General features: G+C 37.2%; 2 protein-coding genes across 4 annotated transcripts in view; one reads left to right on the top strand and one right to left on the bottom strand.

Annotated features, from left to right (window-relative positions):
* LOC106955734 (transcriptional regulator ATRX-like) overlaps positions 1 to 14,685 on the bottom strand; it is a 28,200-nt gene extending 13,515 nt beyond the window's left edge. For 2 of the 3 annotated variants that reach the window (XM_015046088.1, XM_015046091.1), the window contains exons 1-13: positions 14,508 to 14,684; positions 12,541 to 12,650; positions 12,398 to 12,453; positions 11,737 to 11,765; positions 11,451 to 11,572; positions 11,263 to 11,379; positions 10,835 to 10,944; positions 9,590 to 9,657; positions 7,738 to 9,494; positions 5,789 to 5,849; positions 641 to 798; positions 329 to 505; positions 147 to 243 (exon numbers count right to left, since the gene is read on the bottom strand). In XM_015046088.1, coding sequence (XP_014901574.1) covers positions 147 to 243; positions 329 to 505; positions 641 to 798; positions 5,789 to 5,849; positions 7,738 to 9,494; positions 9,590 to 9,657; positions 10,835 to 10,944; positions 11,263 to 11,379; positions 11,451 to 11,572; positions 11,737 to 11,765; positions 12,398 to 12,453; positions 12,541 to 12,650; positions 14,508 to 14,521 — 2,876 coding nt within the window. In that variant the 5' untranslated portion in view covers positions 14,522 to 14,684. Of the gene's footprint in view, positions 1 to 146; positions 244 to 328; positions 506 to 640; positions 799 to 5,788; positions 5,850 to 7,737; positions 9,495 to 9,589; positions 9,658 to 10,834; positions 10,945 to 11,262; positions 11,380 to 11,450; positions 11,573 to 11,736; positions 11,766 to 12,396; positions 12,454 to 12,540; positions 12,651 to 14,507 lie in introns of all 3 variants that reach the window. The other variant, XM_015046090.1, reaches the window with a different exon arrangement.
* Positions 14,686 to 15,968: 1,283 nt separating this feature from the next.
* pls3 (plastin 3 (T isoform)) overlaps positions 15,969 to 19,491 on the top strand; it is a 21,334-nt gene continuing 17,811 nt past the window's right edge. Inside the window, exon 1 of the mRNA XM_015046092.1 lies at positions 15,969 to 16,066. The gene's annotated coding sequence lies outside the window, so the exon portion shown is untranslated. The remainder of the gene's footprint in view (positions 16,067 to 19,491) is intronic.

Below are 19,491 nucleotides of genomic sequence, written 5' to 3'. Positions count from 1 at the left end.
ATGTGTCTTTAATATGATTTCCATCATGCGTTTATATGAACTCATTTCCGGCAGCATAGGAGCAACAATGCTGAAACGTTTTTTTTTACCTTTTCTTCATCTTGGAGCATTTCTCTACCAAAGACGACGGTAAAAATGAAATGTACCTCTCGATCCCATCTTCAGCAGGATCATCCTCGGACTCACTCAGCTCCTCGCTCATCTCCGTCTCTTCGCTACCTTCACTACAAGTCTCACTACCAGCTTGACAAGGGATAAAAACTAAACATTAGAGCAGCGTTTACATTCCTCCTCCACCTACATTGGTGCAATTTGTGCGCTTGCTTACAAAACAGACGTTTCCTCCTGGTTCTTCCTTTGCTCTTCTGCATCCCTACTTCACCCTCAGGTTCTGTCTTGTCACTGGAAGCTCCCTCATCTAAAGTGAGTTTGTGGCGGAGAAGGTGGTGCCTGGACTTTGGCTCATCGAGCATGCTGTCTGATGACTCTGAAACCAGGTCTTCTCCTGCACAGAAATATATTCTACCGTCATATCCACCTGGCAAACAGGCAGGACTCCAGGTGGATGCTTTACGCTCAGCGCTGAGTCAGCACTAAAAGCTGGATTTGTTTCTTCTTTACAAAAAGCCAAAAGACTTACTGTGAGCATCTGCTGCATTATCATCCTCATTGCCTTGACTAGGTTCCCCGTCGCCATCTGATTCAGACGGATCCTCCTGAGTTTCCCCTTCGGAAGAAATGTCCCCATCCGAAGAGAGGTTGGCTTTAATTTGGGCCAATAGCAATTGCTTAGCGATTCTTTTAAAAGTAGAACACAAGGAAAAAGGCACCTGTAGTTTACTTTACAATTACTTAAATAATTTTAACAGATTTAATATATAATCAAAGATAAATAGCAACAACAGAGGAGGAAAATGTGGATGAAATCTCTATAAAATGTCTGCTACTTTGCTAATGGCTGTCCCTGCTCTGCTTTAACGTAAAAACTCAAAACGGTGTGAACAGACTAACTGGATTAATTACTTTTATAGAAATTTCAGATGATGTTACACCTTAAACCTTTGCAAAAGTTACAAATAGGTCAGCTCTAAAAATAAGGCAACTAAGATAGAAACATAAGAATTAAAAAAGAGGCAGAGGCATTTTAAACGTAAATATTTATTACAGCAATTAAGGTTCACAGACAAAATAAAAACGAAAAAAAAAGTCTTTGCATTTTTCTTGTTTTTAAGCAAAACAGGGAATCACAAGTCTTTTTTTTTCATGCTTGTAACACTTTTTTTCCCCAAGTGAAAAGTCACAATGATTTCAGATGTAGCCCAATTTACTCAACCTTTTCGAAATACTGATCAACTCTGAACAAAGGGGGCAAAAACTTAAATTTATAAAGAAAAAAAGTATTCTATAATTCTCTTTTTTTAAAAAGGCACAAAACTGCTTAACTGAGAAGTTTGTAAAAAAAAAAAAAAATTACGTAGAATAAAAAGTTACCTCGCCCGTTTTTTTCAATCTCTGATGGAAAATAAAAACAAAACAAAAAAATAGGAAATGATCCCAAAAAGTAATAAAAAATAAATAAGGCCAGTTTACAAATGTAAAAAGCGTTTGGTTTCAATACTACATGGTGTTAAGAAGGATCAAAAGTATGTACAGCTACAAAAAAATATATACATGAGCTCCTGTACTGACTAGAAGTCCGTACTTCATGAGATGGACTTTGAGTTTATCAAAGTTCTCAGACAGGTCAGACCCGGATCTGAAGGTGGGGTTTAAATGCTGGCCACGCCCAGTTTTTTCCACAAGTGTTACAAGATGATTAGATCTGAATATGTTAACATAAAAAAAATAATACAGTACAGTAGTTACAGCAGAGGTAAAAGACGACGAGCACCTTCAGTCTTGATTTAACTTAGAAAAAAAGACAATCTAAATAGCAAACACTTATGAGGGTCACTAACAGGCATGGGTTGCCCGGGACAACCGCATGCGTTTCTACAATATCCTTTTAAAGTTTAAGCAAAAAACCACAAACAATATGAAGCTCACATTTCTGCTGACCATTTTTATCTACATGTACTAAGCACTACCACTACAACTAAAACAGAGGGATGGCAGACAGATAGATAGATAGAGGCCTAAAGTCCCAGATTAAGCGACAGTTTCCTAACAGCATTGTTTTCACTGCTGTGCTGTCAGAAAATCCAACCTGGAAAAACACGAGAGACAAACATGGATGTCGTTAAAGGGATTGTGGAGGTTTAGGTTGCTTTACATTTTAAAAGTCGTGTTTCACAGCCCACTCTCAATTCCCAGTATATACAAAGTTGCCGGTAATTTCTAAAAGGACTGACCTGGAAGAAAAAGTCTTCACCTGCGTAACTGCAATTAAAAACGATTGGTTTTCCAGTTAGGCAGAATTTGGGTTGGGATTGGTTTTTAATGGTCAGCAGAAATGTATACTCTGTGTATAGAAAGTGGTTGCAAAACATGAAGAACACCAGTTCAGGAAAGAGTCAGGAAATCCTGCTTTGGACAAGAGTTGACCAAATATTTAAATATGAATGAAATATGAATAAATTATATATGTATAAAGCAGAAATGCATTTAAATAAAAGATGGACTGTGCCAACTAGATTCCATTTCTCTCTATGTAAAGATCTCCATAAAGACTTTTTTTTTTTTAACTTTAGTAAAAAAAAAAAAATTGTATATCATAAATAACTAATTAATTGTCATTAGTAAACTTTGCAGGCTAACAACATGAGCTTGTATTTAATGCAATTGTGTGGGTGCCATTGTTAACCAATAATCATAGTTTATGAAATGTTTTCAGTCTTGTTGTTTCATTGATATAACTTTATATTGCATAGATACTTCATTTAAAATTCATATATTCATTTAGAGTATGTTTCTTCATAACAGTATTGTAAACTATTTCACAGGTTCTCAATTAAATTAATATTAAAAGAAGAAGAGTGAGGTGTGCAAATGTATGGGAAGCAGGACTTTTGCCAACTACTTATTGCCAACATTCCTACTGCAACACAATCCTCAGAATGATTTATCCAGTCCTGACTGGTCAAAGTTTTCTTAGAGAGGAGAGTAAAGACAAAACAAGAGACGTGAAGCTGTTCATGTATGAACTTGTAATAAATAAAAAAAATGTAACTTTTGATTTTGTATTTTCTTCTTTTTGCTTGTAACAGTTAATCACTAGGTAAAATAAAACAGAGTGTGTCTGGAAGGCATCAACAAAGTGTGGCAACATGGAGCTTTTCTCCAAGCTTTGGTATGTGAAGGTCATCTTGGAGAGTGGGAGTGGGATGTTTAAAAAAAAAAAAAAAAAGTAGACATTTTGTGTCCGCCTGCAAGCAGCCACAGCTCTGAGGAGCATCGATATTGCTCTCCTTGTTGTAACATGATGTAATAAAACTCTCGAGACAAAGAATTCAGTTCTCATCATCTTATTTAACAGAAAACTGCATCAGAAACTGCTGAAGCTACTTCAAATGCAACACTATGAAAAGAAAGGAAAAACTTTCTAGCAGTGCAGCGTATTTGTAAAGTGAACAGCATCTTCAACATTCTCAAATGTTTTCTATTTTCAAGCTTATATCTAGAAATAGAAAAAGCAGACACAAAGTTGGAAGTTCAAAAGAAAACTTTGGGTTGAAGGGACCAAAGATTTTCTATCTAATGCCGTTGTGTTAAGAGAACGTAGTGAAACTTTCTGGTATTCACTGTTAGCATCTCTGCTTCTGAGCAAGGACTCTGTGCTTAAATGTGTAAAATGGAAAAGTAATACAAAGTCATGGCTTTGTGCTACCAAGAGTAGTCTGCATTGAAATAAATAGCAAATCTCACTGTGCTGCAACTTGCACTCACACTCCCACTAGAGAAGGTGAGAATGTGGAAAATAGTGAATTATCATGAGAAAGCAAATAGCTATTTGTTCCTATAAGATAATTTTCTTGTAGGAATGAAATATAGGCTCTGATAATCCTTGAGATTCTTACTTTGAAGAGACGAAGGAAGTAGTTGTCAAGTTGTCCTTTTGTGCTGACTGAGCTAATAAAGCTAGCACATCAGACTAGCTCAAAAAAGCACAGAAAAAGCTCCCACTTTTTAAATCGTTTATCAGACGGCATTTTGGATTGACAGTCGATTAAGACATGGCGACACAGTGACTGAGAAGAATAAAATGATTTACGAACACTGAGAAAAAGGTGACTGGCTAACCGTAGGTCACCTACTTCACTGATGTCGGCATCTGCTAAAGGGTTGTTTCACAGTTTTAAATGAGTCACGACTGCCTTTGATCAAACTGCTTAAAAGTACTAAATCTGAGACACTAAACGGCAAATGTTTTGCTGTATGAACACACTGCATGTACATTTTGTTGTGCTCTCCCCTTTTAAGTATTTTAGCACTTTCAGACTAACATCATAAAAAAAGAAATTGTTCTTGATGTTTTGCCTGATGAAATAAAGGTTTAACTAACATGAACCCAAATGTGCATTACCTCGCCTTCATAGCTGATGCATCATTACGCCTATTATGTTGTATTGTGACTAACAGCACACAAGGTGCACAAACACACTGAGTGCAAGTATTATCAAGTCAAATTGATATCATTACTCACGGTGTCCAAGAAAAAATACGCCATTGGGTTAAATGATGAAACCATTTCAGTTAAATCAGGACTATTACTCAGGAAGTAAAACCAACAACGGTTGTATAATTTACGATAATAAAATTCAAAACCAGTAATCATCAGTTGCTGATGCGTGTTTGGTAAGATTCAGGCTAATTATTCAGCAAATGAGTCCAAGATTGTTGTATGAAAAAGGTCCTTATGAGCAAATTAATGCACCCGTGTCAATTTCAACTATGCTGACCTGTTGTAACATAGTGATTATGAGGTGAGAAAGTAAAAGGTGTATATGCGGTGAAAACAACATGTATCAAAAGTTGAATGAAATCATTAAACTTAATTTTGAAATGGATATTGTATCATCTTCTCAAAACTCAACTCACACCAGAATCATGACACAATTTTGGCCCAGGCGAAGTATAAAGTTTTCAACAGACCTGCAACTACACCCGACTTTCTCCAATTCTCCAAAATAAAACTTAATCTGCATTTTCAAGTATTTTCTAAATATATTAAATTCATTTTGCATTCTGTTGGAGTAGAAGATATATCACATTTTTGCATGCAGGTCTCAAACTTTATACTTAATCTGTAAATAAAATTCAATCTGCTTTAGGTACTGTCACTGGTGGATAAAACATATGCGCATTGTGAACAGATTCAGTGACATTTTACTTAAATCAAATCACAACGAATGAAAAATCTGTGCTTCATAAACAGACAAGTTGGCAAAGGTGGGAAAAAAAAGCCTTCACTCGTTTGAGTTTATGTTCCTGCAAGTTAAAGTCTACTACTGGAGTTATCTAAGCATACAGGGAAGAGAATCAAATAGTATATCGTAAAAAATGTATGTAACTTCTGTAATTAGATTATTATAAAGGCAATTTAAGACAGAGACAATATAGATAAAAAGTCACAAAGTTGATATATATGTAGAAGTTCTTCTGCTAAAATGTGTATTTGACTGTCGGAGCCCTGCAGCTACGTTTAGGCCGTGTCTGAAAAGACCGTAACTCAGTTCTAATGACTTGGATGTTCCCAGATTTGGCGCGGAAACCAGGATTTGGAGTTGCATCCTTTCTTTTACAGCTATACTCTTTTACAAACTCGACTTCCGGGCTTTTCGAACCGTACCTATTTTCAGGATCTTCATCATCTTCTGCTGCCCATGAGGGCCCAGACTGCTCTTCATCTCCTTGGGGGGAAAAGAAGAAAATATAATTTGCAGACTGAGTCTGTTATTACCCAAAACAAGGTTACCTGCAAAAACTGACACAGGACACAAGGTTATGTTCAGAGTGAAATAAAGAAACTCCTTTATTTACAACCCACTAAGTCAATAGCTTGTCTTTCAAAGCACTAATTGCTGTAAGTTTTATGGAATGTTTCAGACATATAAAGCAAGAAAGCTCTGTTTATCTTTCTTTGTAAAACATCTCAAGGCGAGTCAGATTTATTCAGGGAGGCCCTCTAAACATCAATTATCAAGTCTTTCCACAGAATCCCAATTAGATTTATGTTTGGATTTTGACAATGCCCTTCTGAATATGCTTAGAAATAAACACCAGTCTGTTGTAGCCTTGACTGTGTGCTTTAAATAATTTTCCTGTACTGTCACCACAAATGTTGCTCAAGGCAAGACGCAGTGTTGGGATCCAGCCAAACAGTGTTTTGTTTGTAGGTTAGAAATGTTTTTTTCAGTCTCATCTGACCGGAGTACCTTCATATTCCACATGTGGCCCTTACATGGCTTTTTGCATTTAGGTTTCTTATACCATTCTTTTAAAACCGGCTTTTGTTTTTACCACATTTGCAGAGTTCACAACTAATATTTGTCTTTCTATTCAATCTCACCCGATATGTTGAGGATCTCTGCAGCTCATCCAGTTATCACATGCCTCTTCGTCAAGCTTATCTTTATGGTGTAATTTTATACCATTTTATAAATGTTAAATACCTCTCTTCTCTTTTAGATTACACAAATAGCCTTGTCATAAGATTGGTCAACTGCCCTCACACAGACAAACCCTTACACTGTCATAAAACAGCAGGGGATGAATCCTTAATGCCCGGGACTAATCACTGTGTTACTTTCCCGTATCCAAAACAATCAAAGGGCTTCTCTTTAACATCAAACACACAAAGACATTTTCTTAACAACAGACAAATGGCAAGACCATCTGTGTTGAGCTCCACAAAATCTTTAGTGCATAACAATCCTAACCTTCACATGAATCAATTTGTTACTTCTTCTCATCTAGATTCTTGTAAAAGTATCTTTTCCTCAACAATTTCAGCAACAAGGCAGTTCAAACGAGCTTCACGTGGAGAAAAAACCCCGAAATAACCAAGAAACATTACATTACATTAAGGAGGATTTACTGAAAAGTTGTAAAATGTTTCAGTTATAAACCATTAAAGGCAATTCTAGGGGGGCACCTGGCGCCTTCGCCCAAATCAGAAACTGCCAGTGCATAGACGACTTTCTGGAGATTTTATCTCAAACTTTTCTTTTGCATTTCTGTCAAAAGTTTGGTAAATCCGACCTGCAACTTACCTTTCACAATTAATGTTCCTATACAGTAAGATTTAAATTAGAAATAAGTTTACTATTCATAATTAGGCCTGTCACGATAAATTTTGCTAAGCGATTAATTGTCTCAAAAATTATTGCGATAAACGATAATATTGTTAGAAGACCATTTTAAGCTAATGTAATGGTAGTAAAGCAAGAGATATCCTGCCAAAAATAAATACATTTCACTTTCAAAAGAACACTTAACACTGGAACTGGTAAACATAACAAAACAACCAAAAATTAAAATAAAATGGACTCTCAGTCTCCATTAACAAAAAATGCATTTGAATAAAAACTAAACACAACATACGATGCATTTTTCATCCAGTGTCATCAATAGAAACAGGCAGGAAGAAACGATAAAGCCGATGCATTAAAATAAGGCCAATAACTTTCATTCATAATGCGATTAATTGATTAATTATCGTGACCGGCCTATTAAATCATAATAAAGGATATAAGTTCAGTAAGAAAAGGTAATAGCAGACAGATTAGAGAAGCTCACCTGAGGATTGTTGGAATGCTGCTACTCCAAGTGACGCCACATTTTCTGTGATCGGTTTCATCTTCTGATCACTTACGTCGCTGCCAGAGTCGTCTTCTTGTTCATCATCACTCAACGAGGATGACGAATCAGTCACATCCTGATGGTGTTTCCCTTTGGACTTGCTAGCTTGCATCCTCTTCTGCTTTCTCACCACGCCTTCCTCTTCTCTTCTCATGAGATGAGGCTTCCCGATCGACCTCACCGTATTTAAGTTTTGTATTTCCTTCTGAGAGTCTTGATCATCACTTGAGAAATCTGTCCCGCTCTCCTGTCGAGCCTTAACTACTCTGCTGCCCGATTCTGATTCAGATGAGCGGTCCAGCATCTTGCGTTTTCGCCGCAGCTTCTCCGGCGACATAGGACTGTTCTTGGTGAGCCAAAACAGGCATTTCTTGGCCACCTTGTCCGGAGGTGCTTGGTTTCCGTCTTCGTCGCTCTGAGGTTCGTCTGAGCTGTGCGTCATCGCTGCCCGCTCAAGAAGGGCGGCAGGTACTTCATCTGAATCTGAATCATCTCTTGACCGGCTCAAAGTTTGCTCGTCATTACCCGTGGCAGGCACTGTGTCGGGCGTCTCCTCGGGTTCAGAGTCACTCTCGCTGTCTACGCCTGAAAGTGACGGTTTGATTATGTCACTTTGTCTCCGCAACGGAGTCGTCTTCAAACGAGGGGATCGTCTGTTGCCTTGTTTCTCCTTCAGCAAGATCGGCGTACTAGCAGCGTCAATGCTCATCTGTCTCTCATCCTTAGGACTTCCAACAACCTGTTCTTCCGATGCATCCTTTTCCTTAGATTTATTTTCCTCCTCAGGGAAGTTTTCATCCAACTTTGGGACATTGGCTGATTCTTTCTGCTCCACAGGTACAGGTGTAAGTTGTACAATTAGCTTTTTAGACATGTCTACCTCGCTTGAAGATGATGTCAGGCCGATGTTTTCAGAACTTGAATCTAGTTCCTTCTCAGAACAGTCATTTGTGAGGTCAATGTATCCTTTGGAGTCAGAGTCATTGTCTTCAAAGTGCTCAGCTGCCAGTTTCTGCAAGCTACTTAAGCGTCTTTTATCAGACTTATCCAGCTCAATGTCTGAATTTCTCATAAGACGTTTGCAGTCACTGCTGAGGATATTTTCCCAATTGCTCCCAACATCCAGGTCCCTAAATTCCTCCTTAAGGCTGTCTTCCAGTGCGGTCAGAGACTTTCGCAGGCCTTTCACTACAGCTAAAAAGGAGTTCAAATACACAGCGCGAACACTGGGCGTAGGCTTGCTTGTTGTTACCGTCTCAATGAAACTGATGAATGTTTGGTTTAAGGCATTTGTTGAGTCTACCAGATGTTTTGCCTTTTTAGTAACATCCTTAGAAACTTGCAGATTGTTGTAGTTAAAGATCACATTTCCGTCCATGCCACTGTGGTCCCATTTATCCAAAGGAATGTTCTGCGCAGAGCGTTGTGACAGTATGCGGTACAGTTCAGACTTCTCCGTCTCCGCTCGGTTCCTCCTCCGCTGATGAGGCCACAGGGGCTCCACATTTTCCAGGACGGTGTCGCAGGCCATCACCAGGTCAAAAAGCGGCTCTGGGCTGCACACGTAGCAATACCATTTGCTCTCCAAGATGCTGGAGAGCTCCTTCCTGCCCAAATTTCTAAGAATGCATTTCTTGCAGAAAGCATTACTACAGTAGTCACAGCAGATCAAGTTGCCTCCTTCAGCACACCACCTACATGGAAAACATAGCAAACGAGGTAAACAGCTTATTGTGTAATGTCCTTGATATTTCAATTGAAATAGTATACTACATACAAGAAATCTCACCTGCATTGCTCATCCATGCCGTCTCTATCCTTACTGATATCGTCACTTGAGTAATAATTGTAGCATGACTAATGAAAGAAAACAAATTGTTAGTTTGTAATATGATATGTGCAGCCAGCTGTTTGGAAACTTAGACATTTATGACTTCCATATTTAAATCTTCAAAGGGTTACATATTTTATATAGGTCAAAGTTTCTTAGTACTGCACCACAAGAAAAAAGAGAAAAACTCTGTGGTCTTCCATTGTTGTTTATACAGCCAAACTTTACAGCCATAAAACAGCATACAGACACCTCAATCTCTTGATCTACAGCTACATAAATATACTTTCCGCCCAACCTCAATATACCAAAGAAGCATAAGTACTGACTACGAGACTGATGACATTCCAAGGTAAAGAACGTAAGAAGTCTTTGCTTCATGGGGGTAGAACAAATGCTCAAATCACTGGTAAATGTAAGGCAAGTTTGTTTGTGTAGCACAGTTTATTTCGAAGGTAATGCAAAATATATAATCCAGAGTGCTATACAGAAAAATAAAGTCAAAATAGTTTCTTCTTGCCGTAACTGTTTTGCTCGAGTTGAAGATTTACCAACTCTGCAATGGTAAACCGGTAAAGAGCAGAAGGTTCTGTTGAGCCATGTAGGACATCAATGGAGCATTTCTGAGACAAACTCAACAACTCCATTACAATACAATCAAAAAGCTCTTTAACTAACGTAATTTTGTTCAAAAAGACACACTAGGCACAGAAATAATTTGAGTTTTTATTCCAGCTAATGAACATTCAAGCTACAGTTTCTCAGAAAATGTATATATATTTTTATGCAATATGGATTTTTTTAATAAAATGTAATATTCTAAGGTAGATTGAAAAGCTCTAAGACATATATTTTATTATTTTGCCTTTTCATATATTATTATGAAAGCAGGTTAATTACGGTTTGCCTGTCAACACTGTGAATCAAATTAACCGGAGTAAAATTCAGTGAATGCAAGTAATTCAGAGTCAGTCTGAAAATTTTATCCAAAATTTGTACGAGTGTTTGTTATAAAGAAAGAAGCAGAAAATAAGCAAATGTTTTATATTAACGATGTTAACCTTTCTCCAGTAAATCAAAATATTCTGATAATCACTCCATCATCACCATAAAATAAATCAGCTGACTATAATGAATCAATTATTCATAATCTTTTTTGCTTTGATTATTTTCTGGCTCTGAGGTGCCAGGACGTAGACTTACCTTGCAAATAAGCACTTTCAGAACCGGATGCTGATAAAGCAAATCTCTCCGGAAGTGGTTAACTTGTCGGCCACACGCAGTACAACACACAATTCCCACATGTTGCCCTCCTGGGAAACGACAACTCTATCATTAGCGACAACGCTGTTATACAAATCATTTGTTGGATCATGGATCTACTTGAAAACACGACTGAATATTTATAGCAACGTAAGAGTGAGATGTTTTAAAGCAAACTGACAAAAATGAGTTTTTATACATAAAGTGAAATGAAAAATCCACTTTCCAACAACAAAATAAATTATTGTATAAGACCACAAAACACTGCTCTTTTAATTTAATCAAATTACTAAAGTCACAAATGGGTTATTGATAATATTACCTCTACTGCTCATAAAAATAAGAATTTAATTTGTGTAGAGGCTGACCTGCACGTTTCCTTGAAAATTCTTTCCGAAGTACTCCTGGCTTGCGACTACGAAATTCTGGACCTCTGAATTCATCTCTTCCATTGTCCACTGGCTCAGGTCTCACCAACACCGTACCTGTCAAAGCAAGAGGTTAAATCCAACAACAAAGCAGAAATGGGACAGCAGGGAAAAACTGCAACACGTACCTTTAGGCAATCTAGTAACGTCAAGGTGACCATTTGAGCTGACGGGCATCTCAAAGTCTTCACTTGCATTTGATTCGCCAGATTCATCCAGTCCGGAGTGCTTTACAACTACTGAGGGTTTTCTAAAATATCAGTAAAAGTAAAAAATAAATTAAAATGCTAATTACAAAACTTTGCAACAATTATCAAGGTTGAAATTTAAATATTTTCCCTCATTTATCCATTTGGGTGGTAAATAAAAACTTTTCACATTAACTTGACTGGTAGAAATGAAGGTTAAACTCACCTTTTCGAATATCTAGTGTCCAAACCAGCCTGCAAAATAAGTGATTGTAGGTTTAGTCTCAAGGAATTTCTATTTTTTAAGCCATAAGCAAGCTGCACGTTTAAGTTTACAAAAATGCAGCAGAATTAATAAACTAAATTCTATAGTTGAAAGATACTAAAACTAAATGTCTTTGTTAGCTATTCCAAGATTAGTCGACATGTAGATTGTAGATAGATATGCTGGTCTTTAAACTATTTTGCTGTAGGAATAGGTGAAGTAGAAAATTAAACTACTTAAGCTATTGTCAAAATTATTTGACAATAATTTTTATTTTTACAAATTTCAAAATATTTCCCAAATTAGAAAAAGTTACCTTGCATTAAATTTGACCAATTTGATCAAAAAATCTCATGAAGTAGTGAAGCTGTGTTGCTTAAGGGTAATCAGTAATGACTTCATTTAAAATACGAGTTCAAGGAACAATCTGTGAAAACATTTTAAAAAATAGACGCTGCAAAGATAAAAATCCTAATTTCACTGAACAGTTTTTGGGATTTACAAATGTCACCAATTGAAGTTTATAGTTTCCAATCGCATGACCGGTCAGGAATAATGATTTTGTTCGAATTATTGGTTTTTCCACGGTGTTCAACACGTTAACTATCCAAAGCTTATTTACCTCTGTAGCATTATCCACTCTTGAGTTCTCCACAGAAAACCGTTTGTTTATCTGACCTGTAAACAGAAGATCAGTAATGTTTTTAAAAAATATTATTACAAAGTTACCAGTGCTTTTTATTGAGTTTATAAAAAAACATGTACCATGACATCCATCTGATGTTGGAATGTCATATCTGTCCTCAATGCTGGAGTGAACCAAATATTCATGAAGCTTGTCGACCAATAAATTCAGCTTGTTGCTGGAGGTTCCTCTGAAAAGTAGAAAATCGCAGGTATTGTAAGAGATTTATTATCTACAGCACTATGATTGTAGCTCAACTGACACTGGTATATTTTAGATTTTCTTTTTCCCTTTAGAATATTGAGAGACAATGTTTTAAAATCTTTCATCATCAGAGAGCAAATAATGAATGAAACCTAACAGGATTTTTTTCCCCCTCTTGTAGCAAACTATGCATGCCTTGTAACTGCATATTTAGACAAAAGGAATGCAAACAGACTTCAGTCAAATGGTTTTGAGTAATGGCCAACCATGCACCAGTAAAGAAGGAATCAGAAGGCAACAAAGACTGCAGCTGAGCATCAACAAAGCATTTTTTCTCATAACTCACAGCTACATATGTTCATGCCTTCAAACTTTGCTTTAACGTAGTATATACAACAATGGTTCAACCAATCTTTGGCCTTTTCTAGCCAATATTGCTCTTTTCTTTGTGGTCTGACCTGCTGATTCAGAGTTTTGACAAACTGCATTTCCCCCACAGCAAATCATGATATAATAAAAGAGAAAAATACATATTTTTGATAGTGTGGCAGTTTTTAATCCAAAAGAAAGAGATTACAAAACTATCCACATCATTGCATCAAAGAGGCATACTCACTCCTTTTGGTCTTTCATTATTATCAGTTACTAAAATGGTTCAATAACTCTTGGATTGTTTCAAATCAGATGTGAGCATCTACACAACAAGAATCCATACATGTGGTTTCTTACATTGTTGGCATGGAAAGTGCAATTTCCTGATACATTGCAATGCAATAATCACAAAATCTTAACAATTGGTCAGACAAAACTTATTTTTTTAAAAAGGTTTTGTTGGCTCTAGTGGCCTTTATTTGAAAGTAGTTTGACAGGATAGAGGGTAATGAGAGAGAGGGAAGACATGCGGCAAATGTCACCAGGCCGGGAATCGAACCTGCAACCACCATCAAACGGGACACAAGGTGTTATGGAACCAGGAGTCAGAAATTGATTTATTTAGTTAAAAGTCATGTGAAATGTTGAGTCTGACACCATGTAGGCTTGTTATTCCTCTCAAAGTGTCACCTCTTTAACAGTGCTTGAGGTCTAGACATGCACAATGTGCAGAAAATATACTCATGAAGGCATACCATTACTAAATATTTCATTCAGCACAGTTCTTTGTGACATCAATAATGAAATAACAATATATTTGCTACATATTGTGCACCCTTATGTGGAAAACTAATCAACGATGCCCATCTATTCCGAGCTGAATGGTACATCTCCAGTAAAATAAATTATATTCATTAGAAACAACCATGACGACACTCGACACTAACTACAACACATCAGCAGGTCCAACCTTTGCTGGAAAAAAAAAAAAATCAGCAACTCATAAAGAAATGCTGTGAAAAGCGCAGAGTCTCTAAATTTCCAGAATAATTTAGATAGTAGATCATCTAAGTGAACACAAGCTATTTATGACTAATTCATAACCATGGTCCATTGAAGTGTTGTTTTAATAAACTACCCTACAGTATGTTATTCAGGATTTGTAAACACGCATAAAACCAAGGCATCTCTTGATCAAAATATCGAACAACAGAGAGCTTAGCTCAGTCAAAGGAAAAATTAGATTATATAGCAGTGGTTGTCGCCGAAACGTAACTACATATATTTGTTGCTGAATTCCTTCTGTAATAAAGGGAAGCTGCAGACTGAGCTTAAATTATTTATTTTTGATGAATTTATGCTCCTCGTTAGCTTAACTGTTAGCTAATTCCGCTAGCAGTGAGCTAAGCTACTTTATCGTTATACTTGCTAGCACCAAGAGACGCCCCCCATTTCAAACTTTAGTAATTACCTTAAAGCGGACATGTCGGAAAGCAGCAGAACAACAGGAGTCGTTCAAAAATTTCACATTGCTTTAGGGTTCATTTCACTAAATTGCCAAAGAAAAACTGTGGCGCTAATTAGCCCTCAGTGAGGAACCAAAGTGGAAAAAAACATGTCTTGCTCTAGCTCTTTTTACAAGATTGAAATATCGCCACCTTCCGTCGGGAGTAAGAATGGATGCCTTCTCCATCTTCTTCTGCTGCTGCTGCTGCTGCTGCTGCTGCTGCTGCTTCTTCTGCTGCTGCTGCTGCTGCTGCTGCTTCTTCTTCGTCGTCTTGAATTTTATTAGCGGTTGGCAAGAAACGATAAGGTCGCATTACCGCCACCTACTGATATGGAGTATGGCTCAAAATGTCTTAATTTATACAAGTTTTAGTTCATTCTGTCAACTAATTAAGATGTGAATAATTTTACTATATACGAATTTTCCTGTGAAATATTTATTAAATTAGAAGTTTCTTTGTTTTTTCTAAATTCCTCCAACATTAATCTCATTTCTACCTCATATATTCTTCAAACTAAAATAATATGCTCTATTGTCTCATTTCCTTCATAATATTGACATTTTGTGTATTCTGAGTAATGAGCTGTTAAGTGCAGTATATGCATATCTTAATCTTACTAATAGTATTTCTTCTCTTCTGTTTCTCCTCCCTGCTCTAATTTCTCCTTCTCTTTTGAATCCGACGATACCACCTTCCTCTGTTATCTTTATTCCATTCTTTCTGTCACTTCTCCCTCTTTTTTTGTTTAATTATACTTTTTGCTTCTGTTTTTAATGCATAACCTGAAGAACATTACAAAAATTCTCTGACAGCTTTAGTTTTGATATTGTGTCTTCCATATTTGTCTATTTATAATATTATTAAAAATTATTGTATTATAATTTGTTTAAAACAATTTTAATTTAAGAAAAAAATAAAGATTACCTTTGTCATTTGAAATATAATTATTTCTAATATGAACTGTGAATGAGAAATACAAAAAATGAGCATGTTAAATATTTTTTTAACTGAAGGAGTTTTAGACAAATATGGTGCATAACCCTACAAATTAAATCAATTCATAGTGTTTTATTTTGATTCTGTGTGACAAATAATTAAGAAATAGAAGGAAAATAATTTCAAAATTCTACGCATTTTTGTTTTTTAGCACTGCTACCAAAAATCCTTTCCCTTTTTTGGTTATTTTTATACCACCCTTCCACAACAAATGTAATTTGAAGGCACTTTACATGAAAACAAAAAAAACAGGTGAAATTATTGCCAACAATACAGAGATACACACTAATCAAATTAATATTAATATAAATTTATCAGAATTAACACACAGTTCAGCGTGAGACTGACTCCAACGCTAAACAGTCATATTCGGTGTTAACATTTTTGGCCTTATTGGCCTTCCATAAAGGAGGTGAGGTCACCATCAGGGCGGGGTCAAAATTCCTGCTGTCTACTTTTGTCTCTACGTGGAGGAGGCAGGGCTGCAAAACTGGACGCTGTCTGGAATTTCTGTAGCACCGACATCGTGAGTACCAATTTTATGGGAAATTGTTTTTGACCAGTAACTTCTCACTGCTTTATTTTGATTTTTGGAGGGAGTGGGGGGTTATTTTTTTATGCCATGGTCTTACTGTAGACAGCCACCATCCTCTGTATCACAGGGATGGATTATCAGGAATAAACGGGATAGTTTCCTGCCTGTAAAACTTTCATGTCCGTCGCTAGCTGACTAGCTTTAGCTCCACTGCTTGTTCATCATTACCACCCTCCTCATCCTTGCGCACATTTAGCAATAAACTCATTTAGGAGTGTAAACACCCTTTACTTTATTTCCGAGTGGTAACTTTTCAGAGGATGTAACTTGCGCACACATCAAAAATGAACAACTGGAGACTGAACATGGGAGGAGTTTTGTTTGTGCAAGTTTGCGTTTTAACATTTGTACAAAAGAATATTCTTGGTAGCGTTTGAAATATGCTCGTATAGTAGTAAAAATGTCTGGGGAGAAAAGGAGGCGGCTCAACCACAGACTGACTGGAGGAAGCTAGGTGGAGCCTGCACCATTCAGCTTCTATCGTGTTTTTCTTAAAGCTTCCCACCATTCAAGTTGATATGTCATGTAATACACTTTTTTTTTCCTACTTCTAAAGTTTGTGCTCCGTCTTCTCGCGATAACAAAGCTATTTTTTTATTTTTAATTGGTTGAGTCCACTCCCTTCTGAGTGGTGTCTTTATTTGTAAGATAAGGCACAATAGTTGGAATTTAAAAAACCCCCATTTAGTATTAGATTGCCCCCCCCCCCCCACACACACACACACACACTTTTTGAATTGAAAACATGTCTGTGTAAACTTGTTTACTGTCCTGAGTGATTCACCAGATTTTCCCTAAAGTCATTTTGGGGCCTGCAGCTCACTTACATCTGGGATCCCACTTGTGGATGAGCGGCTGGAACAAGGTTGAACAACAAGTCTGCTTGAGCCCCTCCACCAAACCCACATAACACATCACTCGAGAAATATTATGACTTTACAAGGAGTGTGTTGTGAAAACAATTCCCCAGCAGTGCACTCAATACACTCCTAAGTAGCTGTTTGCTTTTGATGGTGTCAGCAGTGCAGACAATAAATTTATTTTTTGTTATTTTAATAAAAACTGTGTGTTTGTTACCGCAGGCTGAAATGTGATGTAAGTTTCCTTGTTCGTACAGTGTCTGTGTTTTTAAAGGCAGACATTATGAGTGCGATGTTATCGCTTGGAGGACAAACCAGACTGTCAGGAAGGGGTGGTGAAAGGTTTTTTTTTTTTTTTCTTCCCAGCGGTGCTGCTCACACCCATATGTGTGTGTGTGTGTGTTTTGTGCTTGAACAGGTTGCTCTGCTTTCTGCACGGTCAGGTGTTCTCACCTTGTTGTTCAGCACAAGAGCAGCAATTAGCCTACATGTTGGTTTATAATAATATGCAGCTTTTTACAGTGAAAACATTTTAAATTGTTCTAAAGTTCTGCATATGCATTGCTATAAATATTTCTAAAAAAAATTAGCTATATCTATTTGCTTTTATTTTAACATAACTGCTTTTCCTGCTGCTAAAATAATACAGCATTAAAGTTGTATAATTGTTTTTTTTTTTGTTTTTGTTTTTTTACCAATTATTTTTAAACAGACTTCCTATAAAAAAAAGTGCTCTGATTAGCATGTAGCTTGCCAACTATGGTTTTAAAACACTGCTACCTTAATTTAAAAAATAATGGGTGTGGCTCTTTTTTTGCTTCTACATAATTACTGTCTCTTGTAAGCAAAGGAAATGTTTTGTGTCTTTTGTTTTTTAGTCAACTGGCTGATCGTGTTCATAAACAGGTGTGGGAGGGGCAGCTCCGTTTCATACAGGCAGTGAAAACTCCCGTCACTTTATTCAGGCAAATATTTCTATTTGGCGATGGCCTCCGCCTAAAGACGACATTTTGACTCCAACATTGCATCAGTGTAATCTCCCAGTTGTTGATGTTCATGGTCGAACCATGGGCGGTTCTAAATGGGGCCCCAGTAGGGGCCGGTGCCCCAGCAGAACTAGTTCCTCTAATAAAGAGATCGTAATAAATCAGTTTCTTATGATGCTGTGTGCTGGCACAGAAACTGTAGCTAATTAGTTCTTTGGACTAATTTCATTTTTTTTTACCTTTACAGTTTTACTTTACCAGAGAATTAAAAATGAAAATGTTGCACTAATCCCCCCACCAACCAGTAAATGTGGTCTAGAACCGCCACTGGGTAGAATATTAGCTGATTAGAGAAAAATACTTTAAATTGTTTAAGCGATGACAAATTTCCTCCCAAATGGACAAATGATCTGTGCAAAACATCCTCTTCTAAACTACCTTTTTTTTTTTATGTTTAGACACCAGCAACTAAAACTGCAAATCATCCACATCAATGCAGCAGTAACCCATTAAGGCATGTGTACAATATTGATTGTTTTTTTTGTGTGAAACTTTATCTCTACTGGCTCAAAGCCTCTTCCAGAAACTGCTTGCATGGCTTCACAGAAACCTCCACTGTCTGGCTGCGCTGTATTTAAAGGATCATATTTTACAATGCTTTTGTTGAGTAATGACAAACATGTGCAGGTGTGGCTGCTTACCTGTGGCCAACCCGACTGATTCAGCGACACCTACAGTAACCTGCTTAATGACATTCTCAAGTTTCTGTTTTCGTTTGTGTGCATTCTCATTTTGGCACCTTGGGCAGAACATGGTTTTTGACATGTTTCATTATTTAATAAGCATTCGTTTAATGGTTTGTCTGGGCTGAAGAGAGCAGGCGGAGGTTAAGAGTTGTAGAAAAGCGTGTGGAGGGAGAGCTTTATTTGAATATTTCCATGATGTGTTATCATTCATCTTTGCTTTATGGTATTGGCCTACTGGTGTTACTCCTGCAGCTGCGCTTGGTATCAGAGTTGTGTAAACTCGACCCACGCAGTGCGTGCTGTCGTCCTCACCTGTCGCACCGTAGGTCTGTGCTCAACTTGTCCTTGGCTCACAGCCTTTAAAAGGAAACAAGAGTCTGGTGCTGCAGAGCGTTTGGTGACTCAGTTTGCCTCACATCTGCAGCCGATTGCGACTCGGTTTAAAAAAAAAAAAGGCGTCGTCACGGACACTGTAGGGTGTGTGCATATGAGCGTGACCACACTCGGGAAGGGTGCCCGCTCTATTTGTGTGCCTCACATTTCCCACGTAAATGCGAACGAGGCGCAGGCCGGGGCGGGGTGTGTCGGCCCTTCCCATTGAACTCCACCATCTGGGTGCAGCCCTTCGCTTTTTAATTGGCTCCAGCGAGTGAATCAAAGGCGACTGTAAAGCACGTCAGGGTGCTTCTTTTTTTTTTTTTTTTTTTTTTTTTCTGAAAATTAAAATCTTTTTTTTTAGGTGAAAAATGGCAGCAAAAAGGAAA

Source organism: Poecilia latipinna, unplaced genomic scaffold, assembly GCF_001443285.1.
Source record: "Poecilia latipinna isolate Pla-1442-1.1 unplaced genomic scaffold, P_latipinna-1.0 Scaffold763, whole genome shotgun sequence".
NCBI lineage: Eukaryota > Metazoa > Chordata > Actinopteri > Cyprinodontiformes > Poeciliidae > Poecilia > Poecilia latipinna.
The sequence above is the reverse complement of the archived record's forward strand: the minus strand, read 5'-3'. Positions and strand labels throughout refer to the sequence as shown.